This window comes from Melanotaenia boesemani, chromosome 13 (genome assembly GCF_017639745.1).
Source record: "Melanotaenia boesemani isolate fMelBoe1 chromosome 13, fMelBoe1.pri, whole genome shotgun sequence".
Classification (NCBI taxonomy): domain Eukaryota; kingdom Metazoa; phylum Chordata; class Actinopteri; order Atheriniformes; family Melanotaeniidae; genus Melanotaenia; species Melanotaenia boesemani.
This window is the reverse complement of record NC_055694.1, coordinates 8,373,454-8,393,406: the sequence shown is the minus strand read 5'-3', so window position 1 is coordinate 8,393,406 and position 19,953 is coordinate 8,373,454. Positions and strand designations below refer to the sequence as shown.

The 19,953-nt window shown below is 38.1% G+C and overlaps 2 protein-coding genes across 2 annotated transcripts; one reads left to right on the top strand and one right to left on the bottom strand.

The window, feature by feature from the left end:
• Nucleotides 1–6,398: 6,398 nt before the first annotated feature.
• On the bottom strand, nt 6,399–11,708 carry slc16a7 (solute carrier family 16 member 7). Its single transcript, XM_042003929.1, has 5 exons — nt 11,518–11,708; nt 11,169–11,398; nt 10,857–11,000; nt 6,953–7,813; nt 6,399–6,846 (listed from the first exon to the last, which is right to left on the bottom strand). The coding sequence occupies exons 2-5, from the start codon at nt 11,383–11,385 to the stop codon at nt 6,623–6,625; spliced, it is 1,446 nt and encodes a 481-aa protein (XP_041859863.1). The 5' UTR covers nt 11,386–11,398; nt 11,518–11,708; the 3' UTR covers nt 6,399–6,622.
• A 4,407-nt stretch (nt 11,709–16,115) lies between these two features.
• Nucleotides 16,116–19,185, top strand: LOC121652357 (uncharacterized protein At5g50100, chloroplastic-like). The gene is made up of 3 exons (XM_042005109.1): nt 16,116–16,454; nt 17,533–17,721; nt 17,804–19,185. The coding sequence occupies exons 1-3, from the start codon at nt 16,311–16,313 to the stop codon at nt 17,996–17,998; spliced, it is 528 nt and encodes a 175-aa protein (XP_041861043.1). The 5' UTR covers nt 16,116–16,310; the 3' UTR covers nt 17,999–19,185.
• The last annotated feature ends 768 nt before the right edge of the window (nt 19,186–19,953 follow it).

The window sequence follows — 19,953 nt, the reverse complement described above, 5'->3', positions numbered from 1 at the left end:
ATGTTAAGCATAGGAAACGTCACTGCCCACATGGGTGCTTTACATTAACATTACTATGGTTGTTTGGCAGTACAGCCACTAGAGGGCAGTACAGAGTTCAGAGTTCACTTCTGAGTTCCAACATCAATTTCAATAGGAATACCGAAGACTTGATGATGGTGGAGAAGATCATGATCATTCTCAGAAACATCATCACACTCTCAGAAAATGCCATAAAAAGAAGCAGCACAGTAGATGGGGGGGTCACAGGTCTGTGTGGCCTTTCTTCGTTGTTCCTTTCATTGATCGCACGGAAGCTGCACAACACTACTTTGCCCACAGTTTCTGGTGATACTGCTCTGTTTGCTATATGTCTGTGTATGCATCTGCATCTTCTCTGACAACAGACTGAAATATGCTCGTAATGAATGCAGAAGACGGACAGAGGCCGTTTGTGTACATGTTTCTAATGTTATAAATATAAGTCAGCAGCCGGTGCCAAGGCAGTTTTGCACGGCTGATTGCAAGAATCCAGGTTGTTTGCTAGTGTTTCATCAGGGGAAACCAGTAAAAATGCATTCTCTGTTCGTGTGCCTTCTTAACTTAACGATTTGAACAGTCAAACACACAATAGCTGTCCAGAATCGCTCTAATTCCCTCGGTAAAGACTGACCAACTGCATATTTCAATTGACAGCTTAGCTTTCTGATAGGCAGAAGTGGTTACAAGCATGCACGAGTGACATATGCATAAATTATGAAAACGGTCCATTGTGATTAAAAATTTTATTTTTTGTCCATCATTAGAATTGCAGTAGATGTGGATTATAATTATGAGATTGTAACTTAAATACAGTGAACTGGGCTGAACTGGAGTAAATTGCATCATCTGTAGAAGTGCTTTAAAATTGCTTGTGCAAATTGGAGTTAATTGGAGTTATAAAAGAAGCTGCATAAATAAATCAATAAAATAGGACCGCTGCTTTCATTATGTCAGATTTATAGTATAGCTAAACAATGACTGGGAAATTCTGGGCCAATACAGATAAGAGTGTTAAAAATGATTTTACCTCTTTGTCATAATATGTTTGAATAAACACAGATTGTTACATGAAAATGTTTTGTTTTATATATATATATATATATATATATATATATATATATATATATATATATATATATATATGGGTCAGTTATCCTCCTAGTATATGGGTCAGTTATCCTCCTATCTCTATAACAGGACTGATCCTGTTGTCAATGGTAACTAGACCTGTGCATTTGCTCTTTAGGTGAGTGGTGTTCTGTCTTGTCCTGTTTATGATGAATATTCCTTTGCTTCAGTACATAATGACTTTTAAAAGACTTCCTTATCACAACAATGCAGATGATATTCAATTAAAAGTGTCTTTTGAGCATTAAAATGACAAAATATTTTTTTACATGATACAACTATTAAAAATGGGAAAGTTGATGATATTTTTATAGCCTGACTTCAGCACAAAGGGGGAAGGGGTGTGTGTGTGTGTGTGTGTGCGTGTGTGTGTGTGTGTGTGTGTTATTTGTGCTGTGTCCAGAAACCTTTAGTCCTTTCTTTTCATGCATTAAATCCTCAGCCAGTAATAATCCTGCTGTCACCATTGACCAGGCACAGACTCTAGAGTAACATACAAAGTGTTAGATGGGTTAGTTTTTCCAGCTAAGGAATATTGTTAAGGCATTACTTTCATGCTATATAAACTGCTATACTTACCTCTGTCCTTGTCTTTGAAAGGTCCAATAAGATCTATTTCATTGTGGAACTCTATGGTCTTTAGAGCATAGTGTTGGTTGATGCGTGCTCTAGACTTAAAACGAGGAGAATGTGCTTTTGAAGTCATGTTGTCTCTCCTGGGGATACTGTGGATACATTTTTTTAAATCTATTTTTATCCCTACATGTTTATTGTTTTTATATTGAGTCTCACTTTGCTTTTGTGTTTCTTTTATCCCTGATATCAAAGCACTTTGTGAAATATCATTCTCATACAGTGGATACTACATGTTCAAACTTTGCTGTCTTGTGTGCTTTTTATTTTGCATGAATAAAATAGCATTTGGTGTGGGCTGCTGATGAGACAGAACAAGACACATTGCATGTAACAGCATCACAAATATATTCAAGTGGAGCAAAAGTTTCTGACATTTTTTACCTGTGTATATTACTTGGGCACATGAACTTGACTGTTTTCCACTGCTGTAACATTTTACTTTATGCGTGTCTGTTTATAGTCCCTTCAAGATGAACGAGTACAATCAGCTCTCTGAGTGTTTTGTAGAACAGACTGCTTTCATCTGATGCAGGCTGCCCTCTGGGGATTTTAAAGGGTGAAGCAAAATCCAGACTCACTCTGTTTTATCCTGCTTCCCATTCTGCCTGCTTGTGTTGGATAAAATCTCATTTTTAAACTTTCCGTGGAAAACAGATTATTTTGCTCCACATAAATATCAAGGTGACCATGATCTCTTGTAAGGAATTTGCAGTAGCAGTTTGCAAAGATATTGATTTTGAATGTTGGGTTCTCAGTGCTTTGTTTTCACCAAATGATCTCAGTACATCTTGTGTTCTACTATCAGGATGACAGGTACTCTGAGGACATGGTGTCTGCTGTCTGAGGAGGGGATGATTGAGTCCTCAAGGGCTCCTCCATGATTGCTTTCCCCTTGTCTCTTAGAACATGTCAACATGCCCCGCTTGTTCATGCTAGCCACCTTGGCTATCAGTGTTTATTTTCAGATGGTGATGTGTCATTTAAAGGTTTTTCACTGGGCTTCTAAAAGTCTCTGGTATTCACACTGGCCTCCCTCCGAGGGGTTAACTCTGTGCAGACAGATTAATACTGTGGCCATGGATAAAGAAGATTAGCAGAGATTATTGAGAAACATGTCGAATTAACCAAACAGTTTTACTTCTTTCCTTACCAACAGATGTATGGTTAAAACAGATCTTTAACCAGCAGTGTGGTTTTAACGGCGTGTCTCTGCATGGGGGTAGTCATCAGTGGGATTAGAAAAAAGAGCTGCCTGGATTCAATCTTCTTGCTCCCAATTAAGGTCAGATTTACTGACATCAGTCACAGTTCATCACAGTGATTATACTCAAGCTGTTGAGAGAGGAGATGATACAGAGCTTATGGGAACCACTGCTAATTGGAGGTCCTCACTCTCCCATATTCCATCTACTTGTAATCATATTTAGACCCCTGAGATAGATACATATGTAATATCTACATGATTACATTGTCTGTATTTAAAATAATAGTTTTAAAAAAGCAAGGCTTGGAATAATTTTTTAAAAGCTTCCCACTTTTGCTTCAAAAGGTGTCCACCTATGGTTTGGCTGTTGACTACACTGACTCTACCTTTTACTAAAGCTTACACAACTGTTCTTTGCATGTGCATCGCACACAGTTTTGAATGCCATTTGCACAATTGCAGGATTTTCCAAACTAATTTGTAATGTAGCAGTGTTGCCATTTATTAATCAGTGTTTTTGGGACAGATATTTTCACTACACTTCACCAGTCCAATCTCGGATTGAGGAGGAGCAGTGTGACTTTCCTCCCGGTTGTTGAACAATGGACCAGTTCTACACCCTCTTTAGGGTCTTGGAGGGGGCATGGGAGTTTGCACAGTCAGTCTACATGTGCTTTATGGACTTGGATAAGGCGTTCGACCGTGTCCCCCAGGGACTCCTGTGGGGGGTACTCCAGGAGTATGGAGTGCCGGACCCCCTTGTACGAGCTGTCCGGTCCCAGTACGACCGGTGCCAGAGTTGTCCAGTTTGGTGGCCTCAGGACTGGGTCTCTGGTCTTTGCGGGTGATGTGGTTCCATTGATCTTCAGCTCTCGCTGGAATGATTCGCAGCCGAGTGTGAAGCGTGAGAGTGTGAGATGAGAATGAGCACCTCCTAATCCGAGATCATGGTCCTCAGGTAGAAAAGGGTGGAGTGCTTTCTCTGGGTCGGGAATGAGGTCCTGCCCCAAGTGGAGGAGTTCATGAGTGAGGGAAGGATGGAGCGGGAGATCAACAGGCGGATCAGTGCAGCGTCTGTAGAGATGCAGACTCTGCATCGGTCTGTCGTGGTGAAGAAGGAGCTGAGCCAAGATTTGTCTACATTCCTACCCTCACCTATGGTCACGAGCTGTGGGTAGTGACCAAAAGAACGAGCTTGTGCATACAAGCAGCCGAAATGAGTTTTCTCCACAGGGTCGCCAGGCTCTCCCTCAGACATAGGGTGAGAAGCTTGGAGATCCAGGAAGGGCTCAGAGTAGAGCCTCCACTCCTCCACATCAAGAGGAGCCAGATGGGGTGGCTTGGGCATTTAGTCAGGATGCCTCCTTGACACCTCCCTGGTGAGGTGTTCCGGACACATCCCACCAGGAGGAGACCCTGGGGAAGACCCAGGACACGCTGGAATGACTATATCTCTTAGCTGTCCTGGGAACGCCTCAGTATCCCCCCGGATGAGCTGGTGAACGTGGCCAGAGAGAGGGAAGTCTGGGTTTCCCTGCTTAGGCAGCTGCCCACGGGACCCAACTCCACATAAGCGGCAGAAAATGGATGAATGAATGGATATTTTCACTACAGCTTGGATGTTGGGTTAAATGTATAAATAAGCAGAATTCGTGAAACCCTGTCTTTAACTCGACATTGAACAAAAGGCGATGTTTCAAACACTGACAATGAAATTTGATCACTTTTAAAACTGACCCAAGGTTCAAATTGATGCCAGCAATGTGTTTGAAAAAAGCTAGAACAGGGACCTCTTTGCTTCAACAATAAGCATTTTGTTACAGCAGCATTGCAGATTGGTGTTGTTTTAAAAGCTAAATATTTATAATCTCTGTTTTGTCTCACAGCAGATGTTTATAATGGGTAACTGGAGGTAAGCCAGTGTAGCTTCCAGACTCTTGACTGCAGAAGCATGCTGCTGTAATATGTTCAGAATATTGATTTGCATCATCTTGCTGAAAAAAGTAAGGCATTTTCCAGAGAAGATTTCTGATTTACTGTATATGCAGTATCCATATGGATGGATGGATGGATGGATGGATGGATGGATGGATGGATGGATGGATGGATGGATGGATGGATGGATGATTAAAAGCAACCCATTGGTGCAGGGTACAGCCAATCCAAGCTTTGCAATGGTGCTAAACAAATTCAAACAGTTTCAGTTTCAGTTCTGAACCAAATAATGTTTATTTTTTATTAAAAATCAGAATCCAAAGCAAAAACTAGACCATGAAATTTATGACACAGGGACCTGCAATGTTATGAGGGCATGAATAAATGTATTGATTCACTCATATGAGCAACTTTCATCTATCTGAAAAGGAAGTCGATACTAACCTTGCAGGGACATGATGAGAATTGACCATTTAAACACATATCTGTTATGACTGTTCTGTCTTCAAATGGTTCATATATGATTATTGTATTGCATGTGCTGGAGGATAGGTGCAATGAGGCTGTAATCATATAGAGTGCACATAGAAAGGCGTGTTTTGTATTAAGATCACAAATTGTATGTGCTGTCAGATAACTTCTCTGTAGTGGAAAAGTCAGAATATTAGCTTTCCATTGTCCACATAATAGCAATTTACTATATGCACTGACATCTCATTAAAGATAGACAAACCACTAAAATGCTTTTTGAATTGCTAGAATATCTGGAGGTCACATCTGCAGTAACACTTAATCTGTAATATGAACAATACCTTTTTTATATAGTATCATTTAGGTTAAATAAAGCATTTTAATGATTCAGTCTTATATGCAAATGAATACCTATTACTAAATGCACAGAGGGTTCTCTACACTTATTTAAAAATTTACTTGAAAATAATTTCACATCTTCATACTGATTTTTATGACTTTACTAAAGCAGAGCTGCAGTGAAACAACTTTTACAGATCCCCATGACACTGAAAATGTATTTTACTGCAGACTAAATCATGAGGAATGAATAATTTTTTCATCTCTAACAGGGAGATTTTGAATTATGGGCAGAAGGAGGGGATTGCAGGGGAGGAATTTAAAACAAGAAAGCTTGCAGACTTTAAAACATAGGTTTAATATTCTATTTTTAAAGGGATCACTACCTAGACAATGGTAAGCAATGCTGTAAATACCAACACCATTAGTGTGGAAGCCAATTGTTTAATTTGCAGTTTAATTGAGGGGATATTGTATGCTGTTTTGAGATCTTTCATGGCAGGTTTTAATGTCATCTAGTGGTTAGAAAATTATTATTAGCAGTCGTGGGCAGGCTTTGTGTTGAAAGCATTGATTCATTATCTCATAACTGTCCCTTGTGCTTTTATTTTTTCTTTAGCTAAGGGAGGCATTTAATAAAAACATGACAATAACTGCACTTAACTGAACAGGATAGTTTATTAACAAAAACTAATAAATGAATAATTGTCACAGAATGTCAATAACATATGTAAAAACAGCCCTTGACAAGATAATAAATGTAGATATAAAGATAAAGATGTAGAAGTCCACTGTCATTTAATTCATTTAGATTTCTGAATCAATAAAAGTGGCTACTGTATGGGATTTTTTTTTCTACACCCATTGAATAAAACCTTGATGAACAAGTTATCTGTCTGTTTCATTTGTTGTTTTGACATTCTGGTCCATTTTAAGTTGTACTGCCTCTTCAGAAGTCCTCATCTCCCCTGCTGTACTCTGCCTGCGCTCCTCCTCCAGTTTCTTGTAGTTGTAGTAATGCATGATGAAGAAAAATATGCCAGGCAACAGCATAAGTATTCCACAGGCATAGTACATGTATTTGTAGTCCCCAAAAATATCAACCAGAGCCCCTGAAAGAGAAGATGCACACTGTTGGCCATCATTTTCAGGCATGATTATGTTAATGTTGTTTTTATGCAGCACAGACATAAATTTTTACACTTGAATTTTGACAACCTGAAATTGGGGGTCCAAGAAGCACTGGTCCACACTCAATGATGGTGACCAGTCCAACTGCGCTGGAGAAGCGATGAGCTCCAACTAGGTCCATCAGAACTTCAAAAAGCAGTGCTGACAGCATTCCAAATGCCGAACCAAAGAAGACAGCATACACGACTAAACCCTTATATCCAGACGCCAGTGGGCACAGCAGGTGACATATACCGTTGTATGAAACAGCAAAACTGAAGAAATACTGTATTCTTGGCCTAACCCATTTGCTGTTGCCAATCAAGCCAGTTATTGGTCTGATAAACATGTCCACCAGAGCAAAAATAGAAAGCAAGAGAGCTGCTGAATATTCGTCAGTTCCTTGATGTTTGGCATATGGTGCAAGAAAAACCACAGGCGCAAAAAAGCCAAAAAACATTACCACATTTCCACTGAGATAAATGAGGAAGCCCCTGTGCCTGAAAAGTGAGAGGTCTATGAATTTGGAACAGCAACTTTTACTTTTGCTCTCATCTTGACACTCTCCAGGGAGAGGGTTTGCTAACTCTGTGCTGGTGTCTGCATCAGCTCCCTCAGTCACTGCCCCGTTAAACTGGGGTGAATCAGTGTTGGGATTGGGTTGGGCACATTTATTAACTGGTCTCATCAAAGCAGCAGCTACACAGCAGTTCAAAACAATAGATCCCAGGATGAGGAAACTTCCTCTCCAGCCAAAAGAATCAAAGAGGAACTGATTGAGAGGAGCCAGTGTGGACAGAACAACTGGACTTCCTGTCATGGCAAGTCCATTTGCTATCGGCCTTTTGACCTGAAAGTAAGTGCCTATGATTGTCAGCGCTGGCTGGAGGTTGAAGGCAAGACCAAAACCTGTTGAAACAGAAACATCACACACACCACAGACAATTGATTTGACTTGTGTCATATGCATTAGTTGAAAATAGTAGATGAGGGAAGGCATTGCATCTCCTTGTTAGCAAACTGACCAAAACCTAAATCACCTAAATAACTGCCATGAACCTGTAGCATACAGAGTGTAAGGGCAGAGGGATTCTTAAGGTGACTGAGTTAATTTAGTCCATATCATGATCTACATCGCTAAACAACTTGAAGTATAGGAATAACACAACACAGAGACAGACTTCTGATAGTATTTCTATTATTATCCTTTAATATCCCCATTTTAATTTATAGGGTGGCCATGCTGCCCAAAGAGCTTTGACTCCTCAGGGCATGAGCAACATCTGAAAGTGTCTAGCAGTGTCTGTTAGCAGGATATTAGCAATAGATCCTTCGACCTATGTGGGGTTTGAGGTGGGGTCTTTGGATTTGCTTTGGTTCCTTCAGATGCTGACACGACCTATCAGAGTGTCTGTGAGTGTGAACCTCTCAGACTCTTTGTTCCATAGGAGTTTGTATTAGAAGTGGACATCTAATGAATTTATGACATAAAGAAATTATAGCAACACTATTGTAGCATTACATATATATATATGTATATATAAATACGGACCATACGGACCATATGTGTGTGTGTGTGTGTGTGTGTGTGTGTGTGTGTGTGTGTGTGTGTGTGTGTGTGTGTGTGTGTGTGTGCATATCCTTCGATGGTACGCATTATGATGCCAGTGAGGGTAAAAATGTTTTTATGTCTCAAAATAGACTAAATAAACATAATCTGAAGAAATTTTATTTTCATTTTTATTTTTGGAGGTTTTGGGGGTTTGTTGCCTGTAGGCAACATTGTACCATAATGGTGCATAAGTGAAAATAAAGTCTATGGAGAAACTGCACCTTGCAAGCCGATTAGGCCTTAAAGTGCTGATACAATGGATTTTCTTCTTCTCAAGAATCCTCTGGAGATTCACACTGGTGAACCAGTTATCAATAAGAGCTTGTTGGTTGGCTTGGATAATGCTCTCAAGTCACAAAACAATGTTGCCACTTGCCCCTGTATCTGGCATGCCATTTATTAGTGAGATTGGGCCAGTGTGGACCTCAAAATTTTACGCAATCCCACTGCTCTCTGTCAAGACATACATCTTGTAACCCCAGTGTTTTGGGTTTTCTTTTGACTGGATTGTACAGCTTCACTATTTTTCCTTTAAATGACATAATTTGCTCCTCCACACAGGAGGAGGAGACGCACCTTGTGAAGTCTATCTGTCTATCATGGCCAGGCTCCATGAGAGGAATTTGCTTTGTATTGTCAGAAGTCGATGTAACGTTTTATCTGCTCCCAGTGATGCATTGACATGACATTGGCCACACAGACAAACCTAGTGAATGAATTCCAGTACATCCGGTACCCTGGCAGCTCATAGATGGACATAAAAACAGATGCCAGTGAACTTCTCCATTTCGTGGCAGATGACATTCAGTGGCTTGTGTGGATTACACTGGACAGCATATAGATTGATTTGCTTGACCGTGTTTACAATGGACTGGTGGGTTAATAGATCATCCCTGAAGTATTCTATGGGAGTGTTCACTTTTGTGGCTTTTGGGAAGCTACTTTTCTATTGTTGGACTGGAAGGATGTTCCTGCACTTTTTCCACTCCAGATAATATAAGCTTATATAGTAATGTAATATAACATAATGCAATACAAAAATAAAAAATAAATAAATATAAATTATATGAAAAATGATTCATGATATATATTTAAACACACACTACCAAAATCTCTGCTACACCAAAATGCTGCTATAGTGATTCCATGATGGTTTACATATGCAATGCTCCATGATGGTACATTGTTGCCTCAGGGCAACAGCTGCATTTTAACAAGTTTCCAGTATTAAATTAATAAATAAGTTGCATGAAACAATCAAAACTTAATGTTTACTCACCTATTAGTGTTAAGATATTTTTTTCCAGGCGGAAAACGGCCGGGAAATAACGTTTTGACAGTCTTTTTTTTGCGGCAAGATAGCAGAGCTGTCTCCTTAGAAAAAGGCCGCCAAAAAGAGTTTCAAAGTGGCTTCAAGTAGGTCATGTGACAAATTACAGCATCGCTATTGGTTCTCTATGGTTTTCCCTCTTTTTTAAAGTATTGCATGATTTAAAGGGATGCATTGTGGAGGTATGACAGGGCAAAAATGTACCATAGAGGGATATATATATTTATCCTTGAACACTTCTTATCTATGTTACTGTGGGTCATGCATGTCTACTAGATTAAACATTAATTTTAAAGTCTAAAAGGTTTGTTTATTCTCTGTCCGGAATATGGTCAGGTAGTCTGTCATGCACATGTTAATCTGATTTGCTTCAATAATGCAATTATAATTTTGTAGAGTAACAAAAATATTTTTTTAGAAATGTAAGCAAATATTTACACACTACACTCTGTGACAAACAGTGACTTCAGACAGAACTTATTCTGTCTTTTCAAGGTTTTCCACTACTCATCTGACCTCAGTGAAGTCAGGCTTTATTATGCATGTTATGCACATTTCCATAAGAGCTACTGTGCTTTACATTCTCTTTATTTTCTATAGTCCATATTTTGTATTTTCTGTATTCTCTATTTTATTTATTCATTATATTTTTATGTTTACACCGTAAAGGACAAAAGCAAAATACATTTTTGATTCCTCTGTGTATCTTGTATGTACAGCAGAAGTGACAATAAAGTGACTTTGGAGATAAACAGTCTGAGTGAACTGGCCATGGGGGAAAAAAAGAAAGAAAAAAAAAACACACACACATCAATAAGAATTACAACATAACCACTGCATCCTCCAGAAAAAGCCAGTCATAACCAGGTTACTTAAAGCAAACAAAGCTTAAAAAAACAAAAATCCCAGCAAACTTATAAAAGAATATGTAAGAATTTATAAAAATAACTATGTAAGAATAAATGAATCTAGTAAAAAATATTACAATCAGACAGAAAAAAATATTTTACCTCCAATTACTCCAACGCAGAGATACAGATGAATTATTGTAGTGCCAAACGAAGCAAGCACCATGGCAACGCTCACCATGATGCCACCAACCATGACCACAGGTCTGCTGCCATAGCGGTTTACAAGAATACTGCTGACAGGACCTGCATGTGGGAAGGAAATATGCCATCACTCAAGGATAAAGAACAGTGACGATAAAATTGCTTTGCTCAGTTTTAAAAGTTATGCAGTCTGCTGGTTGGGAATGTGACAACTTTTATTACTGGCTTTGTCACATTTTTTTGCAAAAGTAGCCCACGGCTGCCACTGACCTCCTGCATACATAGAAGCCAGCATGACTGAGGACACCCAGGCAATCTCACTGTAGGAAACTGAAAAATATTCCTGAATCTCCTTGAAATAGATGGTGAGGGACTTGGGAAAGGCGTAAGAAAATCCTATGGAGATGAAAGCAGCAAAGACGACAGCCCAGCCCCAGCCTCCGTCTGGTGGCTTGTAGCCTAGATTGCTTCCCGCTGCAGGGGGCATGATCAGCTCACCACTAGAGAAGCAACAACAGGTAAAGAGGTAAACAGAGAATAAACAAGTGCATATTTAGAAAAACATACTGACATTATTTATACCTGTATACATACTGTGCTCTATATGACAAGAGCTCACCTCTGCACAGTCCTTGAAAGTGTATAGAAAAGTGTGTTAACCCAGCTGCTGTGTCAGACTTTGGCTGCGTCCCTCAGAAACACCCAGCTGGGAGGTCTTTGATCTCATCACGTGTAGCTCCATGAAAAATACAAGTGACCTTTCACAACAAAGCAAAAACCCTGTCCAGAGGCAGCCATCTGACAAATTCCCTAAGCACAAAGAAAAACCATATCAAGTATCAGAATTTGTCTGGTGGATTTTAACACAGAACTTTTTTACTAATCGTTTTGGTGACATCTGCTGAACTGTGCATTTATTTATTTATGCCTCTAGAGTTTTAAAGTGGCATATCTCAAATATTTGATTACTACATGTGGTTTAATGTTATCAATGTACTGATTTAATGAACTGCACAAGAATTCAGTGAGAAGCTGTCACTGCATTCAATTAGCCCCTTGTTACCAGACGTCCTGTGGGCGGGACATGACAAATAAATATGTATTTTTCAGTCTCCCTTGCAAGTGGGGATAACATGCAGCAAAGTGCCCCAGGCCAGAATTCAAACCTGGGCTGACCATGTCGAGGAACTGTATCCTCCATATATGAGGCAGCTGCTCAACCAGTTGAGCTAAACACACAAAACTAGATTTAAGTTGGTTCAAAGTACCAATGTCAACCATGGCCCTTTGGTAAATTAAAGTACACATGAGAGCAGCTGGTTAGCTGGGTTCAAATCCCCCATGGAACAAATGCTTACACCTTCCAGCTGGGTCCTTAGGCAAGACCCTTAACACTACTGCCTGACCATTGTAAGTCGCTTTGCAAAAAAACATCTGCCAAAAAGACTGTAATGTAACTGTAATGTAATGATACGCTTTATTTGGTAGTCTTAAATGTTTCCACCAAATACATACAATTATATGCCTTAACATAATATGTTTAGATAATACTATAGATTTCATGAGAATACTATGTATGGTATTCCCAAATTAACATATATAGCATAGTAATATTATATAAACTCATATATAGTATTTTCATATGATAATATTATATATGGTATTCTCATACTATAAATATTATGAGAATACTATAAACCTTAGTATTCTCTATTATATATAATAGTATGCTTTATCATATACATTTTATAAAGACAGAGTTATTAGTGAGGTCTAACAATAAAAAAAAAACTTCACAATTTAAGGAGGCTTTCATGCAGGTTGGGTTACTTGAGTAAACATAAACAACAATGAGCTAAAGCAAGGAACATTCTTCTGAAACTGCTCCACAATTTTAGATGCATTTTGTAACAGATTGGTGAATTTCTCCTCCTTTTTACATCTGAGAGGCTCTACCTCTCTGAAATGCTCCTTTCATACCCAGACACGTTACTGACCTGTTTGCCACTTAACCTAATCAGCTGTGAAATGCTCCTCCAGTTGTTTTTTTAATTGGGCTAATTACTTTTCACCTTAATGGGAACAACATGATAAGACGACTGGAAATGCAAGTTGTCATTGACCCAGAACATGTAGAGGATGATGAAGAAGCATAGAGCTGTCGCCAACAAAAACAAATAAAGAAAGATAAAAGAATAACAACAGACCTTATTACATTATAACACAATAGATTATTGTAAAGACTTAAAAAGTATCCCATTATAATGTGATAGTTTATTATTTAAAAATGTGAAATAATAAGTTTTATTGTAAAAACAAACTTATTACGTTCTAAAATAATGCCTTTTATTGCAAAAACATGGAACATAAACTGTATTATTTTCATCTTTGAATGAGGAAATTGTGCATGCAGTAGATCAGAGAAATGTCTAATTTACAACATGTGATTAAGTTGTACTTCATACTAGGCTGAGACATGCAGAGATCTTTCTGTTACATCTTGGATGTGACATCACTGTTCATTCATTCATTCATTTTTCTTTATTTCACACATGACTATGCACAGCCTCAAATCTAAACAAAACAGAACAAAGCAAATCAAAAACACATCTTAATGCACCACCATGCCTGAAAAAGAGCAGGAAGAAGAACATCTCATAATACCTGCCCCACAGATAGATGGCCTGTCTTCACAATCAACACTCAATAAGAAAGAATGAGTGAACAATACAAAATTTGCAGTATACTATAATCCAACACATAATTTACTTTGTTCACAAAGTTTGTTGTCATGTTGATGTTGCACCCAGACAATTTTATTCTCCCTGTGGTGCATATATATAAATTTAATTTCAGAAGACACCTAGGACATATGCATAACGCCTGGTGCATATTAACCGAGAGCAACAAATCTACAGACACATGCATGCAGGGGCATAGCACATAATTCTGGACCCAATGTACAAACCATCTTAATGGGCCAGACACCTACGCACCTCACTTCCTTTACAGCGACCTTGAACTCTCCATGCATCACTTACATCTTTAATCTCTCTCTTTGCTATAAGGACCCCATACAAGATAGATCTTTCCCTTTGATAGCATAACATAGAATTAAAGCTCCTTGATACAGGTGTTACTAAGATACTGTCAGTTGAATCAGCTGCAGATGATTGATTGTAAACTGCACAACTTAACTGCCTCCATGGTCTCACCTTGTCTCACATCCTCAGTGCTATCATCTGCTGCTGCTGTGCCTGAAACGGAGGACCATGTAGTTTATGATGTCAGTCTTTGCTAATCCTGATATATTATTATGTTGCAGTGTACTGAAAGGTTTAATATGTATGATTGCTATGCCATAAATCATTTACTATGCTATAAGAACAAAGACACATGTGTCATGTTTTGTATTGAACCTCCCGTCTGACTGTGAACTTCTACTATGTATCTTCTAAAATACAGGCTGAACAGCTTCCTGAAGTAATTCAGCAATAATTATAAGACAGGCCTTTTTCTACGATCAGATATTTTAATGTTTCATTTTATTAATTTAATAGTGATCATTAGAACCATTTATATAAGGTTTAGAGTTTTTGGGATCTGGTGCACTCAGGATCTATATCAGGTCTAAATTATACCCAGTTGGTAGGAACTACTTTTTCTTCCACCTGCCATAAAATAAGGCACAGTGTCGAACACTCACTCTGTTCTCACTCAGTCCGTAGCAGTCTAAGGATCTAAATGCGGCGCTGTACGATAACATTATAGAGGTATTGTAGCAACAACACAAATTTCCTTAAACATCTGAGAGTCAATCATAGTACAGTATATAATGAAATTATGATGAGGAAGAGGAGAGTGACAGGTGATACATGTGTGAGACAGATGTCACTCTTGGAGTCCTTTGATGCTGCAGGCAGGTACTCTCAGGTATTACCAGGTACTAGTCTGGCATAGCGGGAGGAAATGTGGAGCTGTGTAGCACTGATACTGAATTCATTTGTCCGCTAGTTTTTTTTTTTTTTTTTTTTTTTTGCGTTAATAAGGAGTTCCCCTTATTTGTAAGACTAAGACATCCTGTTTTGTTTTGTAAAATTATAAATATGGTTATGAAAAAAGTAGATGCTATGACAGAGTATAATGAGTTAATCTCGGAGTGATATGTGTCCCTGAGATCAGCTCGCATCAAATCAACAGGCCTAGATTTAGTGGGTAAGGATGCTTGCAGAGACTGGCTGTCATTAAATATTCAGTATTGTGGGGTTTTAAAAAAATAATATTTAGCTTAATAATATTTCCTAATTAGGACAGATAAATAATAACATCAACCATCCTCATTTATTTGGACTTAAAGTTAAATGTATACTTTAATATGTTAGTACTGACACACATAAGCAATTATTTTGAAATTTATATAGGCCTTTTTATTACTGGTTATTTCAGTTTGAGTCACGAAGTATTTAAAATGCAGACTATTAATTAATTTCCCCTAAGTGTAGGCTACTTTCAAAGTGATTTTCCAAACACATTAAGTTTTTGAACAAAGTATTGGTAGCTTGGTATTGGACCTGAGAAATATCTGTGTTATCTATGTGTGAAGAACACACAGGATATCCATAATTATTGTTTTATGTAGAATTCAGCCCCTTTATTCAACCAGATTAGCTTTGATTATGATATTGATTAATTAGGAATTAAAAATGGAACATAAAAAACTTTTCATTCCGGGATTTTTTAAGGACGCACACCGAGCAGTGGGCCCTGGGTAAACAGTACCGTTCACCCCCAATTCTGACACAACTGCATGGACCATCTCACTGAGCGCAGGCACGTGACCACAACTATCCCTTATAAACAACAAAGAATTAGTTAGCCTTGACAGAAAGCTGACATGTTTTTGCTTGACAAGAATAAATATGACATCCCCATAAAATTTATTTTGCACTCATTTTTCTAGGTCGCTATTATTACGGGATACATTTCCCGTTTTGCAATAAACTGTCACGTTATATAGTGATACGTTTTTACATGATATGTATCATATATGTATCATATTTTAATAATAAAACTTCATATCATGATAAGGTAGCTTACCTATTTTATTTGGATAACGGCCCTACACCCCCGTAGTTGATTCATGGGCCACACATGCGTTTAACGCTCCCGTCCAGAAGGGGGCGGTAATTCACTTTTGTGTTGTTACCACCGTAAAGTACGGGAAGAAGAGAGGACCTTGTAGCGACTCGCTTGTGTAACATCTAACATAATGTGTTTTCGTAACATCATTGGCAGTTGTTTGCCATCCCAAAGTCATTTAAACATTTACCTAGCTGTTTACGGCTATAATAACACGTAGCTGTATTAATAGTTATTTAACAGACAGTTAGCTGATTTTAATTTTTTAAAGAGATGTTTCCTAAAGTGATGGTCGTCTTGACCACGGGTTTGGTCAGGTTTACCAGGTGTGTAGATTCAAAGACTGCGAGATTGTTAAAGCCAGTCCTCTGCAAAAACCTACATCGGACAGTCAGCACCGAGTCTGCGGGTGTCAGGGTGAGCTTCTGATTTTTATCATAGCATACTTTTTTTTCTTTCCCCCTACACGTACAAATTATATGAGTTAAAAATGAAACACCACACCATGCCTGTGTTTTCACAGACTTCTAGCTTAACAACTATAATGGAGTAATTGCATACTGTGGTTCAGCCAAAAGCGTATTTTAAAAAGTTATCTCATTAAAAAGTCAAAGTAGCAAGAATTACTTGTGCAGAACTTAATTTAACTTAAAAGGTAATCAAACTATGACTTATCAAGTTCAATGTAGAATTATACACACTTTAATCAGGTTCGCTCATTAGGATAACTTTAAAAGAGGCAATTAAACGTATATAATCAGTTACATAATAGCCATGCAAAGACAGTAAAAACAAGGAACCACTGAGTCGTGCCAACACATAAGAATGCACAACTTATTATTTAAAAGTACTCATTTTGGTCTCAAATACACACCAAGTATTGTGTCTGTGTTGTGTATTGCTGTGACACTGACATGCTGCCAACATCTGTCCACAAACAAAGACAAACACTTGCTAAACTGCTTTTGTTGTAGTTTTAACATCAGTCACATTGTTAGAGCTGGCAAGCCTGTGTCACCTTATTAAACAGTTTTGTCAGTAATTGTGACACACTAGCATTATTTAGTCTGTTATCACAACATCAACACACAATGAACCGTAATTCTCAAGAATGGCTATTACAGTCGAGACTAGTAATTTTTGAATAGTATAACTTTTCACATTTGTTTTTCTTCTAGCAGAAATGTTCTTCCATCATTTTATATGTAAATAAGCTTAAATAAGTGCAATAATTTTAATACAGAGTGATTTTTTTTGGATAAAGTATTTAATGAATAGTGATGAAATGACTGATTTCCACATGCGAAATGAAGTGTTATAGTAAAATTTTCTACAGGAAATAAATCCTGAAAAGTAACTTCAGACCCTTTCATCCTCTTCCAGCTGAAAGACCTTTTTTCTCCCACTTGAGTTCATTTTGCACCTGTGCCCTCGAATTACTAAAAAATCCTAAATTGCAAATTACTTTTATAATCTGTTCTCTGCTTTGCTTCAGGTGCTGTATGATGGACTATGTCCCATATGTGTGACAGAGATACGATTCCTCCAGTTTCTACAGAAAAACCGGCCTGGTGTGGTACATTTTATCGATATCGCTAAGCCAGGCTACGATGAGGCGAAATACAAGGACGTGACTTATGAGATGGCCATGGAGGAAATGCATGTGATTGATGAAAAAGATGAGGTAAACTCATATTCAACAAGCCTAACCAAGAATGTAATAATCTAAATACTAAATGGCATGACTCTATCTTGTGTATTGGCAGGTTCACCGTGGGGTTCCAGCATTTGCGGTCATGTATGGCGCTGTGGGCCTCGGCTGGTTGGGTCGTTTTATGATGTGGTCACCTGTGCGGCCATTCATGGACAAATCATACGCCATCTTTGCCAAAAATCGATTAAAGTGGACCGGACGTGGGGATGAATGCACAACAGGACGCTGTGAAAAGAAGATTAATTGACTCTCAATTGCAGAAATGTACAGCTCTGTGAATAAGTACATAGATAAGACTTTAAAAATAAAACATAGTTGATCCTGTATAATCACCTCTTTATAATAATGATCTAAAATTCAATTTAATTTAATGTGTGACCTCTTCACTATACAAATGTTGCTCAGTTTTTCTTTATTTTGTTTGCAGTTTAACAGAAAAAAAATGGTAAAACACACTGATACAAGGATTAAAATGCCATTTATAAGACATGGCAGCAACTTGCAAGATAAAACGGCAAGCTGTTATTAAAAGTTTTGTATCTGATGAAGGTGGTGTTCTCACATTTGTTATCTAAAAGAATATACCAGAATGTACTGACAACCATGATGTTAAACGTTTTTTAACAAGCTATTTTTTCAGATTTTTTTTGGATCAGCAATTCATCCTGGTCTTGTGATCGTCTTCTCAGCCTGATGAGTACTCTATCAAAATCGCTGGGAGACGACAAGCAATCAGACAAAAGAAACTGTAAATGCAGAAAAAGATGGCGGTTCAGACAAAGAACCTGACTTTGAAAGACAGAGAGAAAACGTGCATTACATTAAGGGCTGTTTGGCAAATATATTGCACAGAGATAAGACAGAAAATCACTGAAGCGAAATACAGTCAATTTCCTGTCGCACAGTATCTCAGATTGAGGTTCTTTCAAAAAGCAGAAAAAAAAAACAAACTTTCAAGGAGCTGCCACTAGATGTCATCATAAGTCTAAAATAATAGCAGCAGTAGGAGATGAGAGAATTGTTCCTTAGAAACTGGGAAATGTCAGCTGTGATTGATTAAGTCACTAACTTCTTTGTTTTTCTCATTGCCACTCAGTAGAACAACTTGTTCTGTTTTAGAGCCTTTGCAGATCATTGATTTAAATGATGCTTTGAAAGGGATGTGCGTGGTCAGATACAAACACTTCTATCCTTAATTTCATACAAGCATCTCTTCTAAGAGACGACAACAATGCACTGCACTGCTCACAGACAACAGGAGTTATTTCTATTGGATCTCATGTTTACAAAAATTTTCTGCTGTTTCGAGCACGTTCTTGTACTTTTAGTGTTGAGTAATAAGGCAGGAATATTGTCATTCCACATTTCTTTTTATTTTTAATTAAATAAATACTGAGTTGAACTATAAACCCTCTTCACTGTATTTAAATTCAATCATTGCACTGTTTCTATTTCTTTCCCTTTTATATATATATACTGCTTTAACTTTTTATCTTTTGGGGCTACCACAATGATTTTCACTACAGGGTTATAATGGGACTAATTCTATTCTTTAGAAAGTCTGAACATGATTATGCTAAAGCTATTACTTAAACTTAAAAAAAGCATTACAACCACCTTTATTTCTCCTGCATCACATGCACTTTATAGCTTGGACACAGATTCCAGGAATTTAAGTTCTGGTGATGAGCCCATTTGCAGGAGGTATTTGTTTGTGTGTGTGATGTCCCACCTAACACGAGCGCACATCAGACACCTCACCAAATTTAGACTTACGCTTGTCAGCAGTGACGACACATGACCTTACAACTGTGGGGTCTTTATGACTATTGGCCAAGCTGGTAAACCCCCCCTCACCCCCCACCACCACCACATGCACTCCCGCCTCCAGCCTAGATCAACCAATGTGATTTAAGCCCTGCATGTGTCACACATAAACATTAGAAATAGCAGCTCTGACAGTTTGTCAAATGTGTTGCTGCAGATTTCAGAGATCAGAAATTTGCTGGAAGAGGACTGGAGAAGACAAAGGAACGGATGTGTTGTAGGTAAATCCTTCGTGTATGCTTTCAGCACACTTTCTGACAAGGTTACAACACTTTCTGCTACTTTGGATCATTGCATTAACCCACAGGACTGGAAAGCATGTATAGTGGATGTTTGTTGCAAAGCAAACTTGTCTGTCTATATCTGTGTGAAGGA